The 24,309-nt window shown below is 51.0% G+C and overlaps 3 protein-coding genes across 3 annotated transcripts; 2 read left to right on the top strand and 1 right to left on the bottom strand.

Annotated features, from left to right (window-relative positions):
• The first annotated feature begins 4,814 nt into the window (after nucleotides 1-4,814).
• LOC106804412 (uncharacterized protein Mb2253c-like) lies at nucleotides 4,815-5,516 on the top strand. The gene has a single exon (XM_014805470.1). The coding sequence runs from the start codon at nucleotides 4,815-4,817 to the stop codon at nucleotides 5,514-5,516; it is 702 nt and encodes a 233-aa protein (XP_014660956.1).
• A 5,365-nt stretch (nucleotides 5,517-10,881) lies between these two features.
• Nucleotides 10,882-16,386, top strand: LOC101766565 (probable inactive tRNA-specific adenosine deaminase-like protein 3). Its single transcript, XM_004974984.2, has 10 exons — nucleotides 10,882-11,119; nucleotides 11,612-11,694; nucleotides 11,780-11,831; nucleotides 12,236-12,306; nucleotides 13,195-13,316; nucleotides 13,492-13,574; nucleotides 14,620-14,701; nucleotides 15,385-15,846; nucleotides 15,959-16,068; nucleotides 16,145-16,386. The coding sequence occupies exons 2-10, from the start codon at nucleotides 11,634-11,636 to the stop codon at nucleotides 16,323-16,325; spliced, it is 1,224 nt and encodes a 407-aa protein (XP_004975041.1). The 5' UTR covers nucleotides 10,882-11,119; nucleotides 11,612-11,633; the 3' UTR covers nucleotides 16,326-16,386.
• Nucleotides 16,387-16,886: 500 nt separating this feature from the next.
• On the bottom strand, nucleotides 16,887-21,119 carry LOC101766156 (LRR receptor-like serine/threonine-protein kinase RCH1). Its single transcript, XM_022828127.1, has 2 exons — nucleotides 17,825-21,119; nucleotides 16,887-17,707 (listed from the first exon to the last, which is right to left on the bottom strand). Exons 1-2 carry the CDS (start codon nucleotides 20,793-20,795, stop codon nucleotides 17,163-17,165), a joined length of 3,516 nt encoding a protein of 1,171 aa, XP_022683862.1. The 5' UTR covers nucleotides 20,796-21,119; the 3' UTR covers nucleotides 16,887-17,162.
• Between the last annotated feature and the right edge of the window lie 3,190 nt (nucleotides 21,120-24,309).

Below are 24,309 nucleotides of genomic sequence, written 5' to 3'. Positions count from 1 at the left end.
CACTCGCATACTCGTAACACTTAGCGCACGTCTGGGCTCCTGTCACTCTCCTCCACTGAGACGAGAGCATGGCTAGGACTCAGGCACCCCCTCTCATCCTCCTCTTGTTTGTACCTCCACTGCAAACTTTGAGCAACTAGGCTCATGAATAAAGTCGACCGACCCTGACTGGACGTAGGGCACGCTTCTCAAACCAGTATACATCCTGTGTCATTGTGTGCTAGGCCATATCCGATCTAACGCATGGTAAAACTATAAATATTTACTTGTCAGCCAGATTTCGCACCAACAGTTGGCGCCGTCCGTGGGGAAGACGCCGTTGCGTTCACGTTTTTGGAGGTCATCGGATGGCCCATCTTCCAGCTACCTCCAGCATGGTGGGCTCCAGCGATACGATTCGCTTCGGTTCGTTGGAGTTTCCCACCCACACACTCGGTGGGGCATGGGTTCCACCTGTTTTCGCCCCGTCCTAGGCCTTCCGCTTCGAAAGTCTGGACTTTGTCGCCGATCGGCTCTGCGTACACTCCTGGGAGGATTGGCTCGCATCGTCACCCATGAGCCGCTTGATGATCTCGACGTGGAGGCACTCACGCTCCACATCGAGTCCATGCTGGGCACGAACCTCATGGTAAGTGATGTGAATACTATCATGTATTCACTGGCTAACACTTTTCACCAGCTCTCCGAAGAGACTCCGCTGTCCCCACCGCGCTCGCCACACGACTAGCTCCCCTTGGGTCTCGCATCCCCTATGGACTCGTACACCCGAGGGCTCTGGAGGATCATGACGTCGCCTCCTCACCCCTGCGAGTTCGTGGAAATGGCAGACTATGCTCCTGCCTCCTTCCATGACCTCTGCGACGAGGAGCTCGAGAGCGACGGCTCCAGCATCAGCGATGAGACTTACACTCCGCCGAACCACCGTGCAGAGGCCCTGGCGCAAGCGCAAATGCACAGCGACGAGCTACGCTAGCGCCAGCAAGACGCGCAGCTGCCGCCACCAGCGTGCCTAGTGCATCACTCCATACCACACGCGTGCAACCCAGCAAGTGGCGCACGAGCCCGCGCTCGCCAGGTCCAGCGCAACATCCTGGCCGGGAGGGATGACCTCCCGCAGTTTGCTCAAGCCGAACAGAACATCGCCGCCGCAGCGATGCTTCTCCGAAGCCTCCCCGAGCCGGTTGACCCCCAGGAACAGGCCATCCACCGAAACCTCCAGGCACTAGTGGATACTATCACCGTACAACAGGCAGAGAGCTCCGCATCGCGATAGCGACACGCGGCTTCATGTCCGACTGGAGCACTGGGGCCGCACCAGCCAAACCACTCCATTCGCTCGCCTCAACAGCTGCACCGTGCAGGGCAGAGCGTCGCGGCCGCGCCACAGCCTGACCCCGCACTAGCTCCATGGCGTCAGCACGTGCACGAGTGGATTAAGCCGAATCACGATGCGTGCAGTGTCATCCATGCGTGATGCCTAGCCCAGCACGATGCCGACGTCCACCAGATGGCAGCTAGGGTAGCTGACGCGGGCCGTAACCGGTTCGACGAGGAGCGCGAGGAGATGCACCCCAGGCGTGGCGGCCGATCGAGCAACCAGAATGGCAACCGGAGTCCCAGCCCAGATGGGTTGGGTCCCTGAGCTTTCGGTCGCTGCATCCAGAAAGCGACTTTCCCGCAGTGCTTCCGACCGCCCATCAACATCACCAGGTACACTGGGGAGACGAAACCCGGTGTGTGGCTTGAAGACTTCCAGCTCGCCTGCCGAGCCGGAGGAGCCGATGATGACTATTTCATCATCCAGTACCTCCTTATCTGCATAGGGGAGTTTGTTCGAGCGTGGCTCGAGTTCCTTCTGCCTAACAACATCCGCGACTGGGCGGAACTCAAGGTCTTCGTGGGAAATTTCTAGGGGACGTACGTCCCCCTGGGAACTCTTGGGATCTCAAGAGTTGCAAGCAGGAGCCTAATGAGTCTCTGCAGGACTACATTTGTAGATTCTTAAAGCAATGCAACTCCCTCCCTGACATCGTCGACCCAGACGTCATCATTGCTTTCCTCTCAGGGACAACGTGCAAGTCCCTGATCCACAAGCTCGGTTGCGTCAAGCCTCGGACCACCCGCAAGCTGCTCGACATCGCCACAAACCACGCCTCGGGAGAAGAGGCTGTTGGGGCGGTCTTCAGCGCCGGTCGAGACAAGGTCAAAGCCAAGCATGAGGACCGGGATGATGGCCCCTCCACGCAACGAGGCAAGAAGAACAAGAAGGATTAGCGTCGGCCAACCGACCCGATCTTGGTCGCCGTGGCCGGCCGACCGGACAAACAACCCCAGTCGGGCTAGCACGACCACTTCAAAATGCTCATGGAGAGCCCCTGCACCAACCACGCCTACCCCATCAAGCACCTCTACAAGGACTGCAAACTCCTCAAGCGTTTTCTACGGCAAGCCAAAGGAGCGGAAGGGCAAGGAGGACATGGCCAACAAGGAGGGCATGGCGTGCAAGGATGGAGACGGCTTCCCCGACCCCAAAGCATGCCTCATGATCTTCGGGGGATCCAACACCGACCACTCCAAGCGGCAGCACAAGGTGTGTTACCAAGAGGAATGTGCCATCGATTCAGTTGTCCCTACTTTTCTGTGCTGGTCGAACCATCCAATTACATTCGATCAGAAGGACCATCCCCCGTGCGTCCCCCGACCGGGTCGATACCCGCTCGTCATCGAACCCATCGTTAACAGGAAGTGCCTCACCCGGGTGCTCATGGATAGGGGCAGCAACCTCAAAATCCTGTATGTTGAGACCCTGGATGCCATGTGCATCCCCCGGTCCGAGCTTCGACCGGTGAGTGCACCCTTCCACGGCGTGATCCCGGGGATGCAGGCATATCCGCTCGGGTAGATCGACCTGTCAGTCACGTTTGGCGACCGCGCCAACTTCCGCATAGAGGTCTTGACCTTCGAGGTGGTGGACTTCTTCGAGTGCTACCACGCCATCCTGGGGTGGCCATGTTACGCCAAGTTCAAGACGGTCCCCAACTACACCAACCTCAAGCTGAAGATGCCGGGACTGCACGGCCCATCACAGTGGGTAGCACCTTCTCACACGCCTACACATGTGACCGTGAGAATCTCGAGCTCACCACTGGCATTGTCAACTCCGTTGAGCTCTCGAAACTCAGAAAGGAGGCATCATCGGCAATGCTTGACTACAACGAGCCGACCTCCGTGAGCACCTTCAGTCCAACCGAGGAGACCAAGGCGGTGGAGATCAACCCCAGCAACACGACCAAGATGGTGCAGATTGGGACCAAACTCCCAGCCAAATAGGAAAGCGAGCTCATTAACATCCTGCGCGCCAATCGGGATGTCTTCGCATGGAAGCCTGCTGACATGCCAGGGATCCCGAGGGAGGTTGCCGAGCATGCACTACGAAGCACCTCATGTTCGAAGCCCATCAAGCAATGCCTGTGCCGCTTCGACGACGAGAGGTGTAGGCCTATAGGCGAGGAGATCGCCAAACTCCTGGCGACCGGTTTCATCAAGGAGATGTACCACTCCGACTGGCTTGCTAACCCAGTTCTTGTAAAAAACAAAAATGGGAAATGGAGAATGTGTGTTGACTATAATGGCCTTAACAAGGCGTGTCCTAAGGATCATTTTCCTTTACCCCGCATAGATCAGATAGTCGACTCCAGCTCAGGATGCGAAATCCTCTCCTTTCTGGATGCCTACTCCGGCTATTTCCAAATCGCGATGATAGAGTTTGATCAGGTCGTGACCTCCTTCATCACCTCGTATGGTTCGTACTGTTACGTGACCATGCCCTTCGGTCTGAAGAACACCAGTGCCACGTACCAACGGTGCTTCGTCGACCAAATCGACCTGCCCGACCATCCTGATCAGGTCGAGCGGCTGAAGGCCACTATTGCCGTCTATGTGGACGACATAGTGCTGAAGATGGCTCAAGCGGGTGACCTGCTGGCGAACTTAGCCGCAACATTCGTGAACCTCTGAAGGTTCAGCGTCAAATTGAATCCTGAGAAATGAGTTTTTAGGGTTCCCAAGGGGAAGCTGCTCAGGTACATCGTGTCCGAGCATGGCATCGAAGCCAACCCTAAAAAAATCATGGCCATCGCGAAAATGGGTCCCATAGGCAACTCAAAGGTGTGTAGAGGCTCACTGGCTGCTTAGCCGCTTTGAGCCGGTTCATCTCCCAACTCAGCGAGAAGGGGATGCAACTCTACAAACTCCTCAAGAAGTCGGACGCGTTTGTCTGGATAAAAGAGGCACAGAAAGCTTTGGAAAGCCTCAAATCGTTGCTGACTTCAGCCCCGATCCTCATCGCTCCCGAGCGAGAGGAACCCCTCCTCCTCTACATCACGGCAAATGACCACGTGGTCAGCGCCATTCTCGTCGTTGAAAGAGAGGAGCCCGGACACGTGCTGAAAATTCAGCGACCGGTGTACTTTGCCAGTGAGGTGCTCACCGACGCCAAGGTATGCTACCCCTAGGTCTAGAAGCTTCTGTACACTGTGCTGATGGCAAACCAGATGCTCCTATACTACTTCACCAAACATGAGGTCATGATCGTCACCTCGTACCCCCTGGGTGAGATCGTCTGCAACCGCGACACCGCGGGCCGGATCTCCAAGTGGGCACTTGAGCTCATAGGCCACAACATCATGTATGCCCCGCGCACTGCGATTAAATCTTAGGACCTAGCTGACTTCGTCAGCGAGTGGATGGAGGTCCAGACCCTGATCCCGGATGTCGCCCACGAGTACTAGACGATGTTCTTCGATGGGTCGATCATGGGACCCGGCTCGGAGGCTAGAGTGGTCCTGGTCTCCCCAGAGGAAAACAGGCTCCGCTACGCAATCAACCTCCACTTCATGGCCTCGAATAATGTCACGGAATATGAAGCCCTCGTCAACAGGCTACGAATCGCCATCGAGCTCGGCGCAACATGGCTTTACGTCCGCGGTGACTCGGAGCTGGTGGTCGACCAAGTCATGAAGGAATCTTCCTGTAAGAGTCCCCTCACGGCAGCGTACTGCCAAGAGGTACGCAAGCTCGAGGGCAAGTTCCAAGGGATCAAGCTGCATCACATCCCGCGAAAGGACAATGATGCCGCAGACTCCCTCGCGAAACTGGCGGTCAAACGGGGCTCGCCCCCGGACGGGGACTTTGTGAAGGACCTCCACGAGCCATCCGCCTGCATCCGGGAGGATTCGACCCAGATGCGGCCAGCTCCTGATCGCATGCTCGGGAGCTCCAACGCATCGACACAACCCAACTTCGACCAAGCGCTCGGGGGCTCCAACCCCGACACCGCGGTAATGTTGCTTGACCCGATCGACCGGAGGGCGCCACTACTAGCCTACATCCTTGAAGAAGTCCTCCCCCGGAGAGGACGGAAGCGCGCCGAATCGCTCGACGCGCCAAAACGTTCGTTGCCATCGGTGATGCACTTACAAGTGGAGTCCGTCGGGAATACTCATGTTGCATCCTGACCGACTCGGGGAAACAACTTCTCCTTGAAGTGCACGCCAGGATTTGCGGACATCACGCGGCCCCGCAGTCGTTGGTTGGGAAAACCTTTCGCCAAGGTTTTTACTGGCCCACGGTGCTGGGAGACGCAGAGGAAGTGGTTCGCAGGTGTAACAGATGCCAGTTCTACGCTCGGCAGAGTCACCTGCCAGCGCAGGAATTCCAGACCATCCCCATCACCTGGCCATTTGCGGTCTGGGGCCTCAACATGGTCGGACCCCTCAAAAAGGCAGCAGGTGGCTTCACCAACCTACTCGTGGTGGTGGATAAGTTCACCAAATGGATCGAGGCGAAACCCATCACCAACATCCTCTCACAAGAGGCAGTCGAGTTCTTCCTCGATATCGTCTACCGGTTACTGTATCATCATAAACAATGGAACAAACTTCACTGGCAAGAAGTTCCTGGACTTCTGTGACGGTTATGGCATCAGGGTCGATTGGACCTCGATCGGGCACCTGCGAACTAACGGTCAGGTCGAGCGGGCCAATGGTATGGTCCTCCAAGGCTCAAGCCATGCATTTTCGACCAGATCAAGGAACACATCGGACCATGGGTCGCAGAGCTCCCAGCTGTCCTATGGAGCCTGAGGACGACCCCAAACCGATCGACACGGTACACCCCCTTTTTCCTGGAATACGACACTGAGGCGGTGTTACCATCCGACCTTGACTACGGTGCCCCAAGGGTAAAGGCGTTCGACCCCACCAAGCCGCGGAGGCTCAACAGGATGCGATAGACCTACTCGAGGAGGCGCACGAGATGACCCTCATCTGCTCCACCCGTTACCAACAAACCCTCCGCAGGTATCACGAGAGAAAGATTCAAGGGGGAACCCTTGAAGTTGACGACCTCGTATTCCAGAGGACCCAAACAACCAAGGACAAGCACAAGTTTTCTCCACCATGGGAAGGACCGTACACGGTGGCCGAGGTGATCTGCCCAGCCGCCTACCGACTGAAGGACGACAACGGTAATATTTTCACCAACACTTGGAACATTGAGCAGTTACTACATTTATTTCCCTAACTCGGTTCATTACCAGTCCTTTCCCATTCAACACTTTCTCCTACAGCATCCCAGCCCGAACACTCTCGGCCTGGGTCACTCGGGGGCTCCATGGGGGTACGGCTCCACCCCCTCTTTTACTTTTTTGTGTAATCACGCACCTTGTCCAAATGAAAGGGTGCGCCCGAACGAAAGGGCATCCCGTCCTCTAAACTACCCTAAGAAACTTACGCTCTAGCTTGCAGACCGATCAGACCCCGCCATGACTATGGTTACAAGCCTCATGGGCCACGCCCAGATTCTTAAGATTGTAGCCTATGGTCAACGGGCAAGTTTGAAAGGAAAAGGGTGAAAAGCAAAAATTACTTAAGGGCAGAAACAAGGACGGGCGGGACAAGCTCCCAATCACAATTACAAATGAACATAAAACTGTTCACTTGGGGGCTCGCAGTCCCCCACAAATATATCTTATGTACCGAGAAGAAAAGGCATGGATGGAGTACGAGCACTCGTCCCAGGTCACTTGGGTAAACTGGCTTTCGGCCACCATCGACGCCTACATATCGTGCCTACTCGGCGTGCATCTCCGCTGCCACGCCGCTAGGCGCGCAGTAGATCAGGATGATGAGTCAGAGGCCGAGCATTCCGATGATGACGTCCGGCCTTCGACGGCCTGGGGAACGAGCACGGCATAGAGGACAAGGAAGCCATGGTTCCTCTTCCTCCCTCGGCAGCGCCCTCATCCTCCCATTCGGCCTCTCAGGCAAGAAACATCCAGGATGCACGGCGGATCCATGTTATGAGAATTCTTTTCGCATTGTGCCCCCCGGACATGCCCAAAGAGGCTCTAGAGGGAAGGAGCACGCCGACGCCTATTACTAGAAATCTTCTGGCATCATGAGGAACAGCCTAAGCCGCCCATGGTGAAGAGCAGGAGTCTAAAACCTACTAGATCGACAACCCGAGCTATGGGAACTCCAGATGCAGAAGCCCCTCCTATTTATAGCCAGGCGGCCGGCTACCGCCCAGGGATGGTTACAGTACGCGTCTATGAACGCGCGATAAAGGCTCCTAGCATCGAAGCGACAGTTCAGCAACCGCGCACTAAAGACGCCTGGCTCTAAGGCGATGGTTCGACTACCGCATAGTAAAAGGCGCTAGAAATTGAGGCGAAGGTACCGGGCCACGAGGCAACGGTACGATCCCCACGTGGAGTTCGTCCTTATCATTTTGGATACGGGGCCACCCCCCACAATGCGGCCCGTCTGCCCCACAAACAAGACAAAAAAAACAACACCCTTGTGTGCTCCCCCCAAGGAAGCAGCAGCCTACCGTCCGAAAGCCCCTTCACAGCTTCAACAAAGCCCTAAAGGGACTCAAGGGCTCCTGACGGGTCCATAGACCCGGGATCCCCAATGGAACTGCCTTGTCACAATGCTTGGCCCAACAAAGGGCACAGCAACAATGCACGCTTGGGCCGGCCCAGCTGCGGAACAAAGTGGAGGACTAGTTTAATTTAATCCTAAAGTAGTATGATGATAGCCTAAATATGAACTAATCACGCCTAATTAGTTCATATTTGTAACTTTCTAATTGGCATCCAAATCAAGACTTATCTTTTTCTGGGATACAAACTGGAAATTGCCTTCTTATCATGTGTAGGGATTTATTCTGGGATCCAAATAGGAAATTGGCTATCCCTCCAAGGCTAAAGCCACAACATCAACTTCCCTTCTTCCTGGCCACCTGCCGTGCCTCCCTGAGCCCGGCCACGTCTCATTTGGCGTCCGTCGGATAGAAGAGATCCGGTCGTTATTTGGTGTCCGTCGGATAGAAGAGATTCGGCTGTTCACAAGCACACATGCATGCATGTGGAATTTTGCAAAAAGCCCATCAGTTCTCCGCTAATTAACTTCGGGTTCAGGGAGGTCCCTCGCCAACCGTAACCACGTTTGGTTTCTTTGCGGCACGCCCCCTGAGTTCCAAAATATTTCAATACCATGAAGAGAACATTTCTCTTGGAGCCCTCCCCTTCCATGCCATCGGCTCCCGGCACCACACGGCTCGCTGCTACTTCCCCCTCCTTCCTTCCTCTCCGTCCTCGTGACGGGCGCTCGATCCCCACGTTACCGCCACACCAGGGAGCGTCCCTCGCTGCTCATCCCTTACCACGAGCAAGCAGACAGAGCGGATGTGGAGGCGACGCGAGCGTGCAGTGGGGAGGAGTGTGGCAGCCGGTGCATGGGAGGGGAGGAGCGGGTGTCTGGGCCACCGGGTTGTCGCTGCTACAGTCTCGCTGTCCTGGCCGCCGCTGCTGCCGCCGCAGCCAGTGCAAGAGTGCCCCCACCCGCGTGTACTCCTGCGTGAGCTCACCCTGCTCGCGGCCCCTCAAGAGGTGGCACCTCCATGATGACGGGCAGATCCCAATCGGACACCGCCCACTGGAGCAAGGCTTGTCCTCCTCACGGCTACATGGCGACAGCGACGCCCCTTGGAAGGCGTGGCCATGGGTGCTGGTACGGCGGCGCATGCCCCTGCATTCAACGCAACGCATGCGAGCTTCCACCAAGGCCAGCCGTCCGCCTACTCCATCGTTGGTTGCAGCTTCTGCCTGCTGCAGCTGCCTCATCCTTGCGCATTGTTGCTACACCTTCTTAGCCATGCGTGTAAGTATGTGTTCCATGAAATTCCCCTGGAGCTTCTATTTTTCGTTGACAAAAACCTAAACCTAAACCTGGTTACTGCTCTGTAGTTGTTCGGATTTCACGGTGGAGGAAAACATTTTATTTGTACTCCCTCCGTTCTCGAATATATGATGCCGTTGACTTATTCCTCCAACTTTGATCCAATATCTATTGAATGAGTTAGTTAACTAAAGTAAAAATGTATATCATTATATCTATTGTCAAATATACTTTAGATTTAATTTGTAGGTTTATCTATTTGTAAAAATATTTGTAGAAAAGATGAATAGTCAAACAAATGAAAAAAATCAATAGCGTCATATCATATATTTAAGAACGGAGGGAGTAGTTTCCAGCGACTCGTAAGAATCCGTTTTTACGGTTTTTTTTTCTTCTTCTTGCACATGTTTTTTCTTCTTCTTGCACATAATAGAGACAAAAAATCATTCCCACACCTTTATCTCCAACCGTCCAACTCTTAACATTCTAGTGGAACTGCCTCACGCGGATCTTCATCGATTGGCCCGTGCTCCTTCATGCCTTACGAGGCTTGCCTTCGCATTTCCCCGTGCGCTGCCTGGTCTTCCTACTCTTCCTACTCCCGACTCCACCGCCGCCACCTTGTGCGTTGCTCCACCTCCACCACCACCGCCAGGCCTACCACCACCTCCTACGCACATCATCCGCCGCTGCAACATCCTCTACCCTCCCCGCTATCTCCGCCCTCCTCCGACGTCGTCCCCGATGCCCTCGCCCCTGCTCCGGTCCCATCCTCGGACGTGGTAGCCCTCCCCCTCGGCGTTCTCCCCCTCTGACGTCATCCCCAGTGCCCGCCACTTCTTAGGCCCGTTCCTTCCATCTTCCGGTGGGATATTTAAATATTTGTTATCCTTATGGATGCGCTTACGTATTTTTCATCCCTCTATAAACGAAGCAACACATTTGCCATTTTCGTTGACGTTGTGCACCAACTCACCCGTGCTAGCATGGATCGGGATGAGAAAAGACCAAAACGTCCCTGCCTTATCCCTATTAGCTATCCATTTCCTCTCTCTCCACCACTTACGTGTGGGACCCACATCTTGGGGTCATCTTCAACCTTCGAACACTCTTGTGACCGCGAGCTGCTGCCGTTTCCGTGGCCGACGCTGCTCGTCCCCGTGGCACCAACCGTAGCGAGGAGCAACAAACCAAGCAATGGGGTCAAGGGATTCATCGAGGGCGACATCGCATCCATCGTGGCCGGCTGCTCCACCCACCCGCTCGACCTCATAAAGGTTTGCATGCAACTGCAAGGCGAGGACGCCACTGCAGCCGGCGCTCGCGTTCCACGTCACACCGTTTGAAGGTTGAAGATGACCCCCAAGAACGTGGGTTCCACACGTATAGTGGTGAACGAGAAGAAAGGGATATCTAATAGGGGATATGTGAGGGGTGTTTTGGTCTTTTTCCTATCCCGATCCATACTTGCACGGGTGAGTTGGCGCGCCACGTCAACGAAAATGATAAATGTGTTGCTTCATTTCTAGAGATTTCTAGAGGGTTGATAAATACGTAAACTTAAATATCCCCTTTAAATATCCTAACGAATATTTTTTCTTTTCTTTTGCCCGAAAATACCGCACAGCACACGGGAACGGACGGAAGAAAAGGGAAAAACCCTCCCGGCGCCGCCGCTAGACGCTAGCCACGGCGGGTCCATCAGTATCTGTGTCCGCCGCTTCCTCCTACGGGCTACGCTCTGGCCATCATCTCCCAGCGCTGCGGCCGCCGCCGGCCCCACTCGATCCTCCCCGGGGTTGGTCTTCTTCCAGCACCGCCCGCTTCCGGACTCCCTCCGGCCGCGCCTTCACCGGAAGCTTTGCCCACTGCAGGTATGCGGTACCCTGCGCCAGGATCTAATCACAGCTCCGCTTGATGCCTAGAATTAAGTGTGCGCGTTTTTATACACTGAAGTTGCGGTACTCTGCTCCTGAACGGTATCCACCTGTTGCGGTGTGGCCTTCTATTGATGTGAATTCTAATGTTCGTGGTCAGATTTGTTTCCTGCTGATGTAGATTATGTAGTAGAGACTTGTGTAACTATGGGTCAACTTTGCTGATTGAATGTCGGGCAACCGATTGCTTTCTGGCCCTTTGCTTTCAATAGGAATGGATTATTAGACCAGTCCCTTAGGTTTTGGTGGGAATATCAGTTCAGATTCAATTCCCCCAACAGAAGCGCATTCATCCCCTGCCCATCCAAAGGGGTTGAATGGGCCTAATTCCCATCCATCTATGCAAGATTGCTTCTCTCCTTTGTTTTTTTACAATTGTTTTGCTTACCTCAAAAATGTGACCATGATTGCTCTGCTTCTTGGTTTCAGTTTCTTTTGAGAATTGGTCATCATGGGGTGGGAGCTCACTGAGGTCCCTGGCAACCCAACGCCCTCCCTCCAGGGCTCCACAGGTATTCCAATCGCTTTAATTGCCCTAGCCTGCAATTGAATTTTATTGCTATTTGATTTTGTTTTTCTTGTTGCTTTGCATACCAGTTGATGTGGTGGCTGCCAACATTGAACCAAAGCTAGCCAACGCTCTCATTAGGTAAAGGACTTTTCATCCCTGTTCTTTTAGTTTGGATTCAAACTTTTCAGTGGTCTGTACTGTTTTGGGAGTTATTGTTTTGTTAAGAAATTCAGGAAATAATAGTTGGAGGGCTGCGCGTTGGATTAAGCAATGGGTGTCTAGAAAAGCCAATATTACATCTGGAATTTCTACTCTTCTGCATAGGAACATATAGTTGTCTTTGATTTTCAGTTATGTTGCATCCACCTGATATGAAATTCAAACCCCCAATGTTTCTATTTAGTTCTCTCTTCAATAAGAAAATCAACACCATGCTACATCTTTCTCTCTGCAAGTTGCAACGCCTTCCTGGTTGTGTTTGGCTTTAGCTTGACCAATTAGTGTGATAAACATTCCAAGTAATTTTTTTTTACTGGTCACAGGCAGTTGAGCACGATATGTCCTTTGGAAAATCTGAGGCATGTAAAGCGGGTTCGTCGATGTACTGATTGTGGTAGAATATGCAAATTCTCTCAATTTTCATTTTCTGTTTGCCTTCTGAGCACACTACTCATGGAAGACATGTCACTAGCTTTCTGAAAACACATGTTCTAAAAGTCATGCCATAGCTCTAGAAATACTCCTAAATGTCAGATACAGAATGATATTTATATTTTCTAGTCAAGCACAACCTTGTGATGCATCAAAAGTTACTTTTGCACAATCATTAGTGGAAAGTTTTATTATCATCGGGACGCAGGATGCCTTTTCTATTATTATCTTGTAAAATATCTACATATGCCAAAGTATTTGGTCCTTCAATGCAAAAAGTGCCTTTTTGCGCTGATTTGTGTCAGGTAGTAAGCAATTTTAATGAAGGAAAATCAGAGTAGCTAGAACTTAAACTGAGAAGCACAATATTTCAAGTTGTCCTACCATGTAACAAGTATTTCAGAACCCTTAATCTTGAACTAGTAAAAGCAGAACTGTTAGAATGTATTAGTGCTAATGGGCCTGTGGCCCCTGTTGTGTTTATAGGCCGGCTGGCAGCCCGCCTGTGGGCGCCGTCGGCCCAGGCGTGTGAAGGGTGGCGGTTAGGGTTTCCCAACCCTAGCCGCCCCTGCCTGGTCTCCCAGGCCTAAATATGGTTGTAGCCTGTGCTCCCGTATCAATCAATCTAATCATTCCTCGCCACAACATCTCTTTCATGGTATCACGAGTCTAGGTTTCAGCCCTAGGTCTCCAGCTTCCGCTTCTAGCGCGCCCTCGTCACCGCCGTCCTCGACATCTCTTTCAAGAACCAACCACCACAATGTGGAATTAAAATTGAGCAGATCATAGTATTTTTAAGCTTGGCTGGAGTTTTTTTGTTTCTAACTATTTATTGTATTACATTTTACAGGAAAATCTGACTTATCAATAATCCTATGCCTTTCTACTGGGTCTCAAACTTGTAGCAAACAGCTTCCTGGAGATGTACAAAAGATAGTGGATACTTATCAGTTGAGTCCTTTCATTGCGAAAGTAAGTAATGCTTTCATCCTTGGCTAAAATTTCATTTTGACAATTTTTTTGGGCATGTGAAAGTGCTAGCCATGCGATTCTGGATTGTATCCTTGACAGAACCTCTTATTTAGATAGACTTACCTTGTGCCCTTGTCATATATTGACATTCACTATTTGTTAAAGTCTTTCACAGGTTGCCAAGTGTTCCGCTACATCAAAAGAGGAGTGGGAAGAACAATGTAAACTTTGGCCAACTTCTTACCATCCTGCGCACAAGTATGTCCTAACTCTTATGTGTCTGGTTATGCATTTTCTTGTGGTGTTCTGTAGGATTTACAATGTCGGTTCATAATAATTCTCCCTCTGATCCCAAATATAAGTTTGTTAGGACATCGACATGGTCTCCAAAATTGCACTTTGACCAATAGTATCTATTGGAATATATTATTTTAAATAGAAAGAGTTACATAGTATGAAATATGTACCATAATGAATTTACATCCAGCCTCATGCTATCAATTTTAGTTATTGATTGTCAATGCTAAAAGGTTTGTATTAGCACAAAGCTAGATGGACTTATATTTGGGATTGTAGGAGTACTTGTTAGTTTCTTTGCCCAAACATGCAATATTTTCTAGGACACGTTACCTGTTGGGACCCCCTTTTTTTCAAAATGTTATCGATGAATTTAAGAGAAAAATAATTCTGTAGCTGAATCTCAAAATGAAGCAGTTACTTCAAAGTTCCAACCACCATCAATATACTTCTACAGAAGTTTTTCATGTCCCAACCAAGGTTGCCAGCAAAGCTGCTTCAGTTGATGGTGGAATTGGACCTCCAGTCTACCACTCTAGCCTATAGCACTGCCCTTGAACTGATAATACTCCTCCATCTTGCAGCATGACTCCATTCTTGATGGATCACTTTAATCTGCTTGGGTAGTTGCATCTGCATTCACAGCTCTAGTTCTCCTTGTTTGTTTATCCAGTGGTGTCCTGGACATTGGCAAGTGCATAGCTCTAGGGTCTAGAATTTTCAGTGGACAGTGGTGTTTGGTGGGCTCCTGGTTGTTTAACTTCAAGTTATGGCTCATTAATCATATATTTTAAATAATTATTTGACAGAATGGAATTACAGTAACAAATGTTTGCATCCAATTGGCAGTTGTTCATATAGTTTTGTTGTCCGTAGATATAGTTTAGTGCAGAGAATTAGAGTTGCATAGATGCTGCAGCTTTACTGAGTGGTCTTCAACTCTTCATTCAATTTTTTATTATGTGCTTAAGTATCCTTTCCTATGGATTTCTATGTTAATTTACAGCCTTGATATTATTCGTGGATTTCGAAATGACGAATTACCATCAATATTTAATTGCATGAAGACTGCTATTCAATTATCAAAGGTGACCACTCTTGGCTTAACAATGCCTCTTGGAAGCTATATTATAATTATTATATTGTGCTCCGTTATTTTCAAATGTATGTCTCATTGTGGAGCTGTGGGGGCTATGATTACTATTCTTAGGATGCTACTCAATTTCATTTTATGTGTAACTGTTTAGGGTAGGCATAAACGATTCTGAAAGTTTATGCACATTTAATTTAGTATCTCCTTTTGCTTGGTTAGCAACCATACCCAACACCACTCGTCAACAAATACCAAGCAATAAGTCCATGGCTTTGCGCAGACACCATTGAACCACCTGAAACAAGCAGAGCAGAATAGTTGGAGACCAAGTACGCCACCCCCAGCACTTGAGAGACCAGATCCAGTAGCTGGGGGACTAATTTGTGACACACAAAAAACTAGGCGACAACTAAATTGGTCGAAACCAATAAAACTTCTGCTGCTGGATTGGACTAATGGGTCAATGGCGATGGGTTGGGGCATGCAGCGTAGTTTTGAAGTTTGCGGTGGATTTGCGTCGCCACACTAAACTGGAGACTGTTTCTCTTTGAGCTAGCTTCTCAAGAAACCAGTTCCTAGAGTGTGATTCCATGAAGTTCTATTTCATCTTGCTGGATGATTGCTGTTCAATCATATACTTATTCACTAACCTCTACTTTGGTTATCTGTATCTACCAGGCAGGAAATGCTGCCATTATTGTTGATCCATCAAGTATGCAAATAATTGCGAAGGCTACAGACCAAACACACCAGCATGATACATCTGCAGAAGGAAACAAACTTGCTGAAGTGAAAGCAAATGATACCTTCTCTTTGGATGAATCAACTGAGAATAATGGCAATTTGTTACGGCCAAGCTCCCGTCTTTCTAAATGCAACAGTTTGAACATGGAAGTCTCATGTATAAATCCTTTGGGATGGACGAAACGAAGGACTACTGAGCAGAAGCCATTGCCCTGTGAAGGCTGTTTTGCATGGCATCCCTTGAGACATGCTGCCATGGTTGCCATTGAGAATGCCGCTGAGAGGGATAGAATGTTGTTCCCTTCATCGACTCCAATAACCATGCCAGATTCAAATGGCAATCTGGAGGATTATTCGGACAATGAACCAGCAAAAAGGCTAAAGACGGACACAAAAGTGAGCCTTGTTGCTTGTCATAAATTTCTCATTGCAATGCTGTCGTATAAACTGTCAATTATGCTTTCATTTCCTCTGTTTTTTTTCTGACATGGTGAAATTTGAACTTCAGGATAAAGAGCAATCTACAGATGAATCATGCTGTGGCGACTTGTCTGAAACCACCAGACCATATCTCTGCACAGGATTTGATATCTACCTTGTTTGGGAGCCATGTGCAATGTATGTTCACTGATATACTTTGACATCAATGTATATTCATAGTTTCATTTTTGCTCACATGTATGTTTGTTTAAAGGTGTGCGATGGCACTCGTACATCAAAGATTCAAGCGCGTGTTCTACGCTTTCCGGAATCCAGTTACTGGAGCGCTCGGTGGAGTCTACAGGTTGCATGGGGAGAAAAGTCTAAATCATCACTACAATGTATTTCAGGTTTCAGTACCTGAGACATACCTGAATGGTTTGAGTGACTGTTAAAAATACTGCTGACTGGACCTCCTTTTTATTTTATTTAGAAAAGAAGATCCATGAGGTTTCATTTTGCATCATGGATGCCATTTTTGGTACAAGGGCATATCAGGCTTCCATGATACTGTCTTGTTGTACCATTAAAAATTGCTCCTTCGGTTACCTTTAAAATAATTGGATGCTATTGACCTTTTATGCTCTTGGAGATATGGCATTGACCTGGGAGCTATTTCTTGCCTTTACTGTGCACAATTTGCGTCTGAGTCTACTAGCTGCGTCAAGGAGCTATCTGATCCTGATTTAAGTCTAAAGTTCATATAGGAGTGGTTAAGAATTTTTGTTCGTTGCATGCAACTTTTAAGCTCCGCCCTTATCTGTATTGGAGTTCTAAATATACGAACATCAAGCTGGCAACATGAAAAATCTAAAAGCAGTAATGCTCATTTCTCTTTTACAGAAACTGCAAGTCTGCATCTTCTGGAGGATGCTATCAGTACTCGGCCATTTACACCAAAAGAAGCTCTGAGGCTTTAAGCATTGCAAAAACTGTAAATCTTGCACATCTGCATGAGCATGCAACCAAATTTTCATCTTTATTCGAACAAACATACACTGAACACTCGCTCATCAAGAAGGCATTAAAACCTTTTGGTTCAAGGTCTAATCCTAACTCCTCCAAAAACAGAAACAAATGCAAACAACCTATCTTCTCATTTACACAGCTCACCACCATCACTAACTTGCTCCAAAAACGCATCACAGAAGCCAGCCTCGCAAGCTAGAAACATTCTTCTTCTTCATCCGCTGAGAGCTTAGTTTGCAGCCCTCCTTTGCATTGGTTCAGCTTCAGCCAAATGGCGACTTGGCCTTGTTGGATGAGGAGTAGATGGCGGAGAAGCTGCTGCTGCTGCAGCTGTTGCTGTGGCTGTTGCTCGGGCCCTGCCGGTACGACGGCGGCGTGCTCGACGTCGACGACGACGCCAGCTTGGCCGCCGCCGCCACCGGGGCATGACCATGATGGGACGGAGGCGGCGACGCGCCGCCCTTGAGGAGGACGTCCACGTTGGCCAGGTCCTCACGCTCCATCCTGATCTCCTTGAGCATCGCCGCCACGTCCTTCATCGTCGGGCGGTCGTCGGGCGTCGGGCTGACGCACAGCAGCGCCACGCCCATCACCTGCATCATCTCCTCCACCTCGCCATCCGACCGGCCCCGCAGCGCTGGGTCCAGCACATCGGCGCGGTCCCTGCACCGCCGCACCCAGTCCACCACGTGGAGCCCGTCCGGGATCGTCGGGTCGATCGGCTGCTTCCCCGTCAGCACCTCCAGCACCACCACGCCGTAGCTGTACACGTCGCTCTTCTCCGTGATCTTCATCATGTACCCGTACTCTGTACAACAGTGTTCATCTCAGTTCATCAACAATATAATGAAGTTCATCTCAACAAATTGCCACAATGTTTGGCAAATGTTTACAACTCATATACATTCAGAGTACTACTACATACCAGGGGCGATGTAGCCGTAGGATCCGGCGACGGTGTTGGACGACCGCCCAAAGTCGCCGTCCTCGACGAGCTTGGCGAGGCCGAAGTCGGCAATGTAGGCCTCGAAGTCGAGCCCGATGAGGATGTTGTTGGCCTTGATGTCGCGGTGCACGATCGGCGGCACGCAGTCGTGGTGGAGGTACGCGAGCCCCTGCGCCGCCCCCAGCACGATGCGGTACCGGACGTCCCACTCCAACTGTGCGCCGGCGCCTCGGCGTTCGTGGAGCACCGCGCCGAGGCTGCCGTTGGCCATGTAGTCGTACATGAGCAGCCGTGTTGTCTTGTTCCAGCAGCAGCCGAGGAACCGCACGATGTTCTTGTGTCGGATGGAGCCCAGCGTACGCACCTCCGCCGAGAACGAGTCCCGGACGCGGCCATTCGTGCCGCCGTCGTCCTTGCACGACGCTGCCGCCGCGTGGGTAGTGTTGGGCCACAGCTTCTTCACGGCAATCACCTCGCCGGTGTCGATGCTCACGCGGTACACCACGCCGGAGCAGCCCTTGCCGATGATGTTGGCGTCCACGAGACTCCTCACCACCTGGTCCACTGAGAAGCTCAGCTTCTGGAACGGCGTGAACTGCCACGGCCACGACAGGTCTCCGCCGCTCTCCGAGTCGCCGCCGCCACCACCGCCGCCGCCACTCTTCCCTCCGAAGCCCATGCGCCGCGCGCGCAGTATGCCGATCATGCCGAGGACCATCGCCACCGTCGCCGTCACCAGTAGCGCGATGGCCAGCTTGAGGCGGTGCACGCGCTGCGCCTCCTCGGCGGTGTTCATCACCGGGTGCCCGTTGGCATCAATGCTCACGAAGCACACGTCCCCGCCCCTGGTGCAGAGCCCAGCGTTGCCGGTGAGGCACGACGCCGAGAGCTGTCGGAACAGTTTCGTGTCGGGGAGGTACCCGGAGAAGTTGTTGTTGGACACGTTGAGCGTGACGAGGTTGTCCAGCCCAGCGAGCGGCGCGAGGCTGCCGTCAAGCGCGTTGTGCGAGAGGTCGAGCACAGAGAGCTTGCTCAGCACCGATATTTTCTCCGGGATCAGCCCGGTGAGGCCGTTCCGGCTCAGATTAAGAGCAATGTCGAGCCCGTCGATGTCGCAGAGCTCGTTGGGGATGCTTCCGGTGAGATCGTTGTCACTGAGGTCGAGGAGCTCGAGGTTGCGGCACTGCCCGAGCGCCGGCGGTATCGGCCCGGACAGCGAGTTACCGCAGAGCACCAGCCTGCTCAGCGTCTCCAGCTTGCCGAACGCGTCGGGCACGGCGCCAGTGAGGCGGTTGTGCGAGACGTCGAGCTCCTGCAGGCTGTGCACGGCGGCGAGAGTCTCCGGCAGCGGGCCGGAGAGCGAGTTGTTGCTGAGGTCAAGCATCTGGAGCTGTGAGCAGTTGCCGAGCTCGGCCGGCACCGGCCCGGCGAGCCGGTTGCTTCCGAGGTCGAGGAAGTTGATGCTCTTCATGCCCGACACGGACGCCGGGATCGACCCCGCGATGCGGTTGCCGCCGAGCCGCAGCCGCACAAGGCTCGCCGCCTTGCCGATCTCCAGCGGCAGCGGGCCGGAGAGGTCGTTGGAGAGGAGGAGCAGCTTGGTGAGGTTGCGGAGGAGGAAGAGCCCCGGTGGTATGATTCCGGTGAGGTGGTTGTGGGAGAGGTCGAGCGCCTGGAGGTTGCTGAGGGACGCGAGCGCCGCCGGGATGGAGCCCTCAAGCTGGTTCTGCCAGGCGAAGAAGACCTGGAGCCCGGCGAGGCGGCCGAGCTCCGGCGGGATGAGGCCGGAGATCTCGTTGGTGTCCACCTGCAGCTGGATGAGCGAGGTGGCGTTGGCGAGCGACGGCGGGAGGGTGCCGGTGATGTTGTTGTCGCTGAGCATGAGGTCCTGCAGCGCCGGCAGCCGGCCGAGCGACGCCGGGATGGTGCCGGAGATGGAGTTGATGGAGAGGTCGAGGGAGACGAGCGAGGTGAGGTTGCCGAAGGAGTCCGGGATGGGGCCCGTCAGCGCGTTCTGCCAGAGGAGGAGCTTCTGGAGCTGTGGCAGGGCGCCGAGCGATGGCGGCAGCGGGCCGGAGAGGGAGTTTTCGTAGAGGTAGATGTTGGTGAGGTTGGAGCAGTTGCCGAGCTCCGGCGGGATGGCGCCGGAGAGCTCCGTCGTGTAGATGGACAGCGTCTCGAGGCTCTGGAGCTGGCCGAGGGACGCCGGGAGCGGGCCGGAGATCTTGGTGTCGGCGAGGCCGAGCACGGCGAGGTTGGAGAGCTTGGAGAAGGAGTCCGGTATCGGGCCCGCCAGGTCGCGGTTGCCGCCGGCGCGCAGTGACTCTAGCAGCCGCAGCTCGCCGAGCGACGGCGGGAGCTCGCCGGAGAGGCGGTTGTCGAACAGGAGGAGGTTCTTGAGCGATGGCGCGAGGCCGGCGAGCTCGGGAGGGATGGGCCCTGACAGCTGGTTGGAGTTGAGCGCCAGCGTCTCCAGCGCCGTGGAGTTGCCGAGCGACGGCGGGATGGGGCCAGTGAGCGCGTTGCCGCTGATGTCAAGAACGGCGAGGCGGCGGCACCGCCACAGGTCGTCGGGGACGCCGCCGGTCAGATTGGCATCGGAAACCACGAACGAGACGAGCCCGGGCAGCGCGGCGCAGAGGCCCGCCGGGACCGGGACCGCGAGGTGCACGGACTGGAAGGACACGGATGTTACGACGCCGCCGCCGCCGTCGCAGGAGACGTGGGACCAGTTGCACGGGGACGCGGCCGCCGGGGACCAGTCCGGCGGCCGCGCTGCCGTGGTGTTGAGCCAGGCCGTCAGGAAGGCGACCTCTGACGAGCCCGCGGCCGCAGCAGCAGTGGGGAAGGTGGCGGCGAGGAGGAGGTGGAGTAAGAGGAGGGGAAGGGAGAGGAGGAGGTGGCGGCGGCGCATGGGGCTTGGCGATGGCAATGGCAACGGCAGCCGCATGAAAAACTGCGCGGTGTTTGGGGCTCGGGCAGTGCACAATGCCCCAAGCAAGGGCTTGCTTGCTGCCCCCCTGCTGGATTGGGAGTGGCGATGATCTCAATGGAGATGGAATGGGGGATTCAATGCAGTGTGGAGGAAGGAGGAGGAGCAGGAGCTCTCTCTGTCTCTCTCCCTTGCTAGCTTCTCTCTCTTCCTCAAAACCCTCAAAGGTGTTTGCTTGTGTCCTGCGGCTTGCTGCCTGCTTGGTTGTTGCAGGAGGAGGTGGACGATGGATGGGTGCTTGCATCAAGGCATTGGGCTCCTCAAAACCCTCTCTTCTCTGTTCTCTCTCTTGGTGGTGGAGAGAGAAAGCACTTGCATCGGAGGGCGGGAAAGAAATTAGTGCGGCACTGACAAATTAGGGGAGAGGACGAGGGATTAGCAATGCCTCTCTGCCTAGCTCTTTTTTCTTTGAGCGTTTTCTACTCGCAAATGCTACGTACACCTTGCCGCTTGCCAACGGCCTAGCGCGAATCTCTACACGCTGCTTTGCATGCTGGACGGCTTGGATGCCAAGCATCAAGTTGGTTTGTATTGTATGGGCGGCTAAAGTGGTATTTCGTCCATTTGATTTTTGTAAAGGTATATAAGGATTTTAAAGTCAAACTTCATAATTTTAATCAACATAATTAGACAAACTTTATACTAGTATGCTAGCTTAGTGTGTATAAAAGTTACACGATATTTCTGGTATTGAAATGACGGCATTGACTTTGTAACAATTAATAATATATTGCAAGGTAAAGTGATGGTCAAAGTGTAGCTCTAAAGATTATTTTCGGATCCTAAAATGCCAACGAAACAGTATTGATAAATCACATCCAATATGAGCATAAATGTTGTTGTATTGTGTATGTATGCAGTGCGTGTTTCCGATATATTGCGATAGAATATTTTTTTTCCTATGTAGATATATGTGACTCCAATAGTAAAACTTAAATTCAAGTTCCAGATGTGTTGATATATGTATACTTGTTTTGGAATTGATCTGAATTGTTAGAGCAGTTGTTATTATATTTCTTTATTCAACGGAACTGCACTCATAATAAGTAGCAATAAAATTAATTTGATGAGTAAAGAGAGCACCTTTTGTAGCCAGCAGCCACTCTGCATCCTGTCACTGCCGCTTACCCGGTTTGAAAATTACATTCTCTGTGCCCTGGATATAGCCACACTCAAGGGGTGAACAATTAATTCTTTCGTCTGTACTTTGCTCAGTCATTTCACTATGAAATATTGGTTGAGCAAAAAGAAGTTGGCTCAAAACGAACTGCCGGTGCAGAATGCCAGGTGCTTGGTATGAGGTGATAAATTTTAGTAGGGTCACATTGGATGTTCGGATACTAATTAGGAGGACTAAATATGAGCTAATTATAAAAATAATTGCACAGATGGAGTCTAATTCGCGAGATGAATCTATTAAAGCTAATTAATCCAGCATTAGCACCACATTTGTCAAATCATGGATGAATTAGGCTTAATAGATTCGTCTCGCGAATTAGACTCCATCTGTGCAATTATTTTTGTAATTAAATTATGTTTAATAGTCCTAATTAGTATCAAATATCTGATGTGACAGGTGCTAAAGTTTAGTGAGGGTGTTTCAAACACCCCCTTAATGCAGCTAACTATATGTGAAGTTGCACCAGCAATTTTGATGGATCTGCTAATTCTGCATAGACATTTTTGTGTGTTTCCCCAGACTGTGTCCATTATTTGAAATGATAAACAGACGTACGGCACTGCCAGCCTGTCCCTCTCTAATCCAGTGGTTAGTCGTCAGTACAGTACTAGTGTATTGTTAGCATAGAGGTGTGAAGATGCCGGCATGGGTTATTCATTGGATTAAGTACTGCACTCACGCGCCCGCTCAGAGCGGGTGCCGCCTATGCATCATATGCCGCTGCCACGAGCCACAATCTATAAGCCTAAACAAGATTACTTAGTACTGTAACTATTTAGTTACCGTAGCGTCTTATTACAGCGTCACCTCTGGGTTTTACAGCCATCACCTTTGTTTCTTGCAAGCTATTGTGTGGATATGCACGTGGGAGCAAGCGTTGAGTTGGAATTTTGGATGATGAACGAGCTAGTGCTTGTCGACCTGGAGCAACTCTCCAAAATAACAGCACATTGCAAAGGAAAAAAATGAAGGATTAATTAATGAGACGCAAACCAAGATAAAGTTAAAAGATTACTCTATGTGAGTTGAGGGTTAATTACTTAGGTAATTCATGGTCGATCCTTTTTACTTTTACATTCACATTTGAGGCCCTCTTAGATGCAATTTTTGTACTACGAGCTAAGTGCAGATACATATATAAAGGGTTAACAAATTACATTTATATTGATGAAGTCATCCCTAAACAAAGGAGTTGGCAAATTGGTAGGTTCAGCAAACCAAGGAAAAAGAGAATATCCAATCTCTTCTCTTTTGAATCATTTAAAATAACATTCCTTGTAGTCAAGCAATTTCCTCATGATCCATTTTATTAAGTATTTTTGTTGAGCTTTGTTACAATAGTTTTAAAGTATCAATTCTTATTTTACTTTAAATAAGAATTAAATAGATTTACACATACTAAAAGGGTATCACAGTAATTTCTCACTATTTTTGTACTTGGTCCCACCAAATTGGTACTTCATAGTACTTCTCTTTAGGTACTTCACGGTACTTTTTTTGTTTCCACCGTTTGATTTCTCAGAATGGACAGCTCTCATTTTTGTTATCCCTTTAGTATATCTTTTTTCTTTTACCTGATCTTAGTGTTGGCGTTTTTTATGGATTGCCATTTCAAGTATGGCTCCTATTGGCAAATATTGTTGGGAATCGCTCAAAAAGACACTGTCTTCTTCAGCAAGAGCCAACTAGCCTCGCAAAATCAAGACTATTGTACAAATTCACTTAACCTTGCTGGATCTAAGCAGGCATGAAAACCATGTTGACCTCGCATCTTCTCTGTTGTTTTGATCTCAAAGCTAAGGATCATTTGCTAATGGCTAAGATATGAAATGACTTACCCTGTTTTTCTACTCAGGGTCATTGCTGAGCTATACGCGTCGAGGTTGAAGGCACGAAGCTAAGCAACTTTTCCAGCACGAGGCTCAGAAGCTTTCAAGCACGAGGCTAAGGAGTTTTCCAGCACGAGGTTAAAGACACAATGGCGTGAAAAGCATGACTACAAGGAGGCGTGGGAAGCGTGAACACCAGGAGGCATGATTAGCGTGACTGCTAGGGAGCGTGATAAGCGTGACTCGGTAGGAGAGTTCAATTTGTAAAGTTACCCCAAAAATCTTTATGTATAGTATATTCTAGGAATGTAGTAGGTGAGAAAGGGTATTCATGGTATGTAAAATGACCTCCGGGTCACTATAAAAGGGGAGCCCTACCCCATTGTAAAGAGACGGATAATTTCAAAAGAAATTGCAAGTGCTTTTGCATTCCATTTGTTGTGTTCGAGTCTTATTAAGATTT

The sequence above is a fragment of the Setaria italica genome, chromosome VII, assembly GCF_000263155.2.
Source record: "Setaria italica strain Yugu1 chromosome VII, Setaria_italica_v2.0, whole genome shotgun sequence".
Classification (NCBI taxonomy): domain Eukaryota; kingdom Viridiplantae; phylum Streptophyta; class Magnoliopsida; order Poales; family Poaceae; genus Setaria; species Setaria italica.
This window is presented reverse-complemented; position numbering and strand designations above follow the sequence as displayed.

Coding starts and splice junctions, on each gene's coding strand:
- LOC101766156 (XM_022828127.1), bottom strand. CDS start 20,795: ATGCGGCTGCCGTTGCCATTGCCATCGCCAAGCCCCATGCGCCGCCGC. Junction 17,708..17,824: donor CTACGGCTACATCGCCCCTG/GTATGTAGTAGT, acceptor ACTGTTGTACAG/AGTACGGGTACATGATGAAG.
- LOC101766565 (XM_004974984.2), top strand. CDS start 11,634: ATGGGGTGGGAGCTCACTGAGGTCCCTGGCAACCCAACGCCCTCCCTC. Junction 13,575..14,619: donor TCTTACCATCCTGCGCACAA/GTATGTCCTAAC, acceptor GTTAATTTACAG/CCTTGATATTATTCGTGGAT. Junction 15,847..15,958: donor GGCTAAAGACGGACACAAAA/GTGAGCCTTGTT, acceptor TTTGAACTTCAG/GATAAAGAGCAATCTACAGA.
- LOC106804412 (XM_014805470.1), top strand. CDS start 4,815: ATGGGACCCGGCTCGGAGGCTAGAGTGGTCCTGGTCTCCCCAGAGGAA.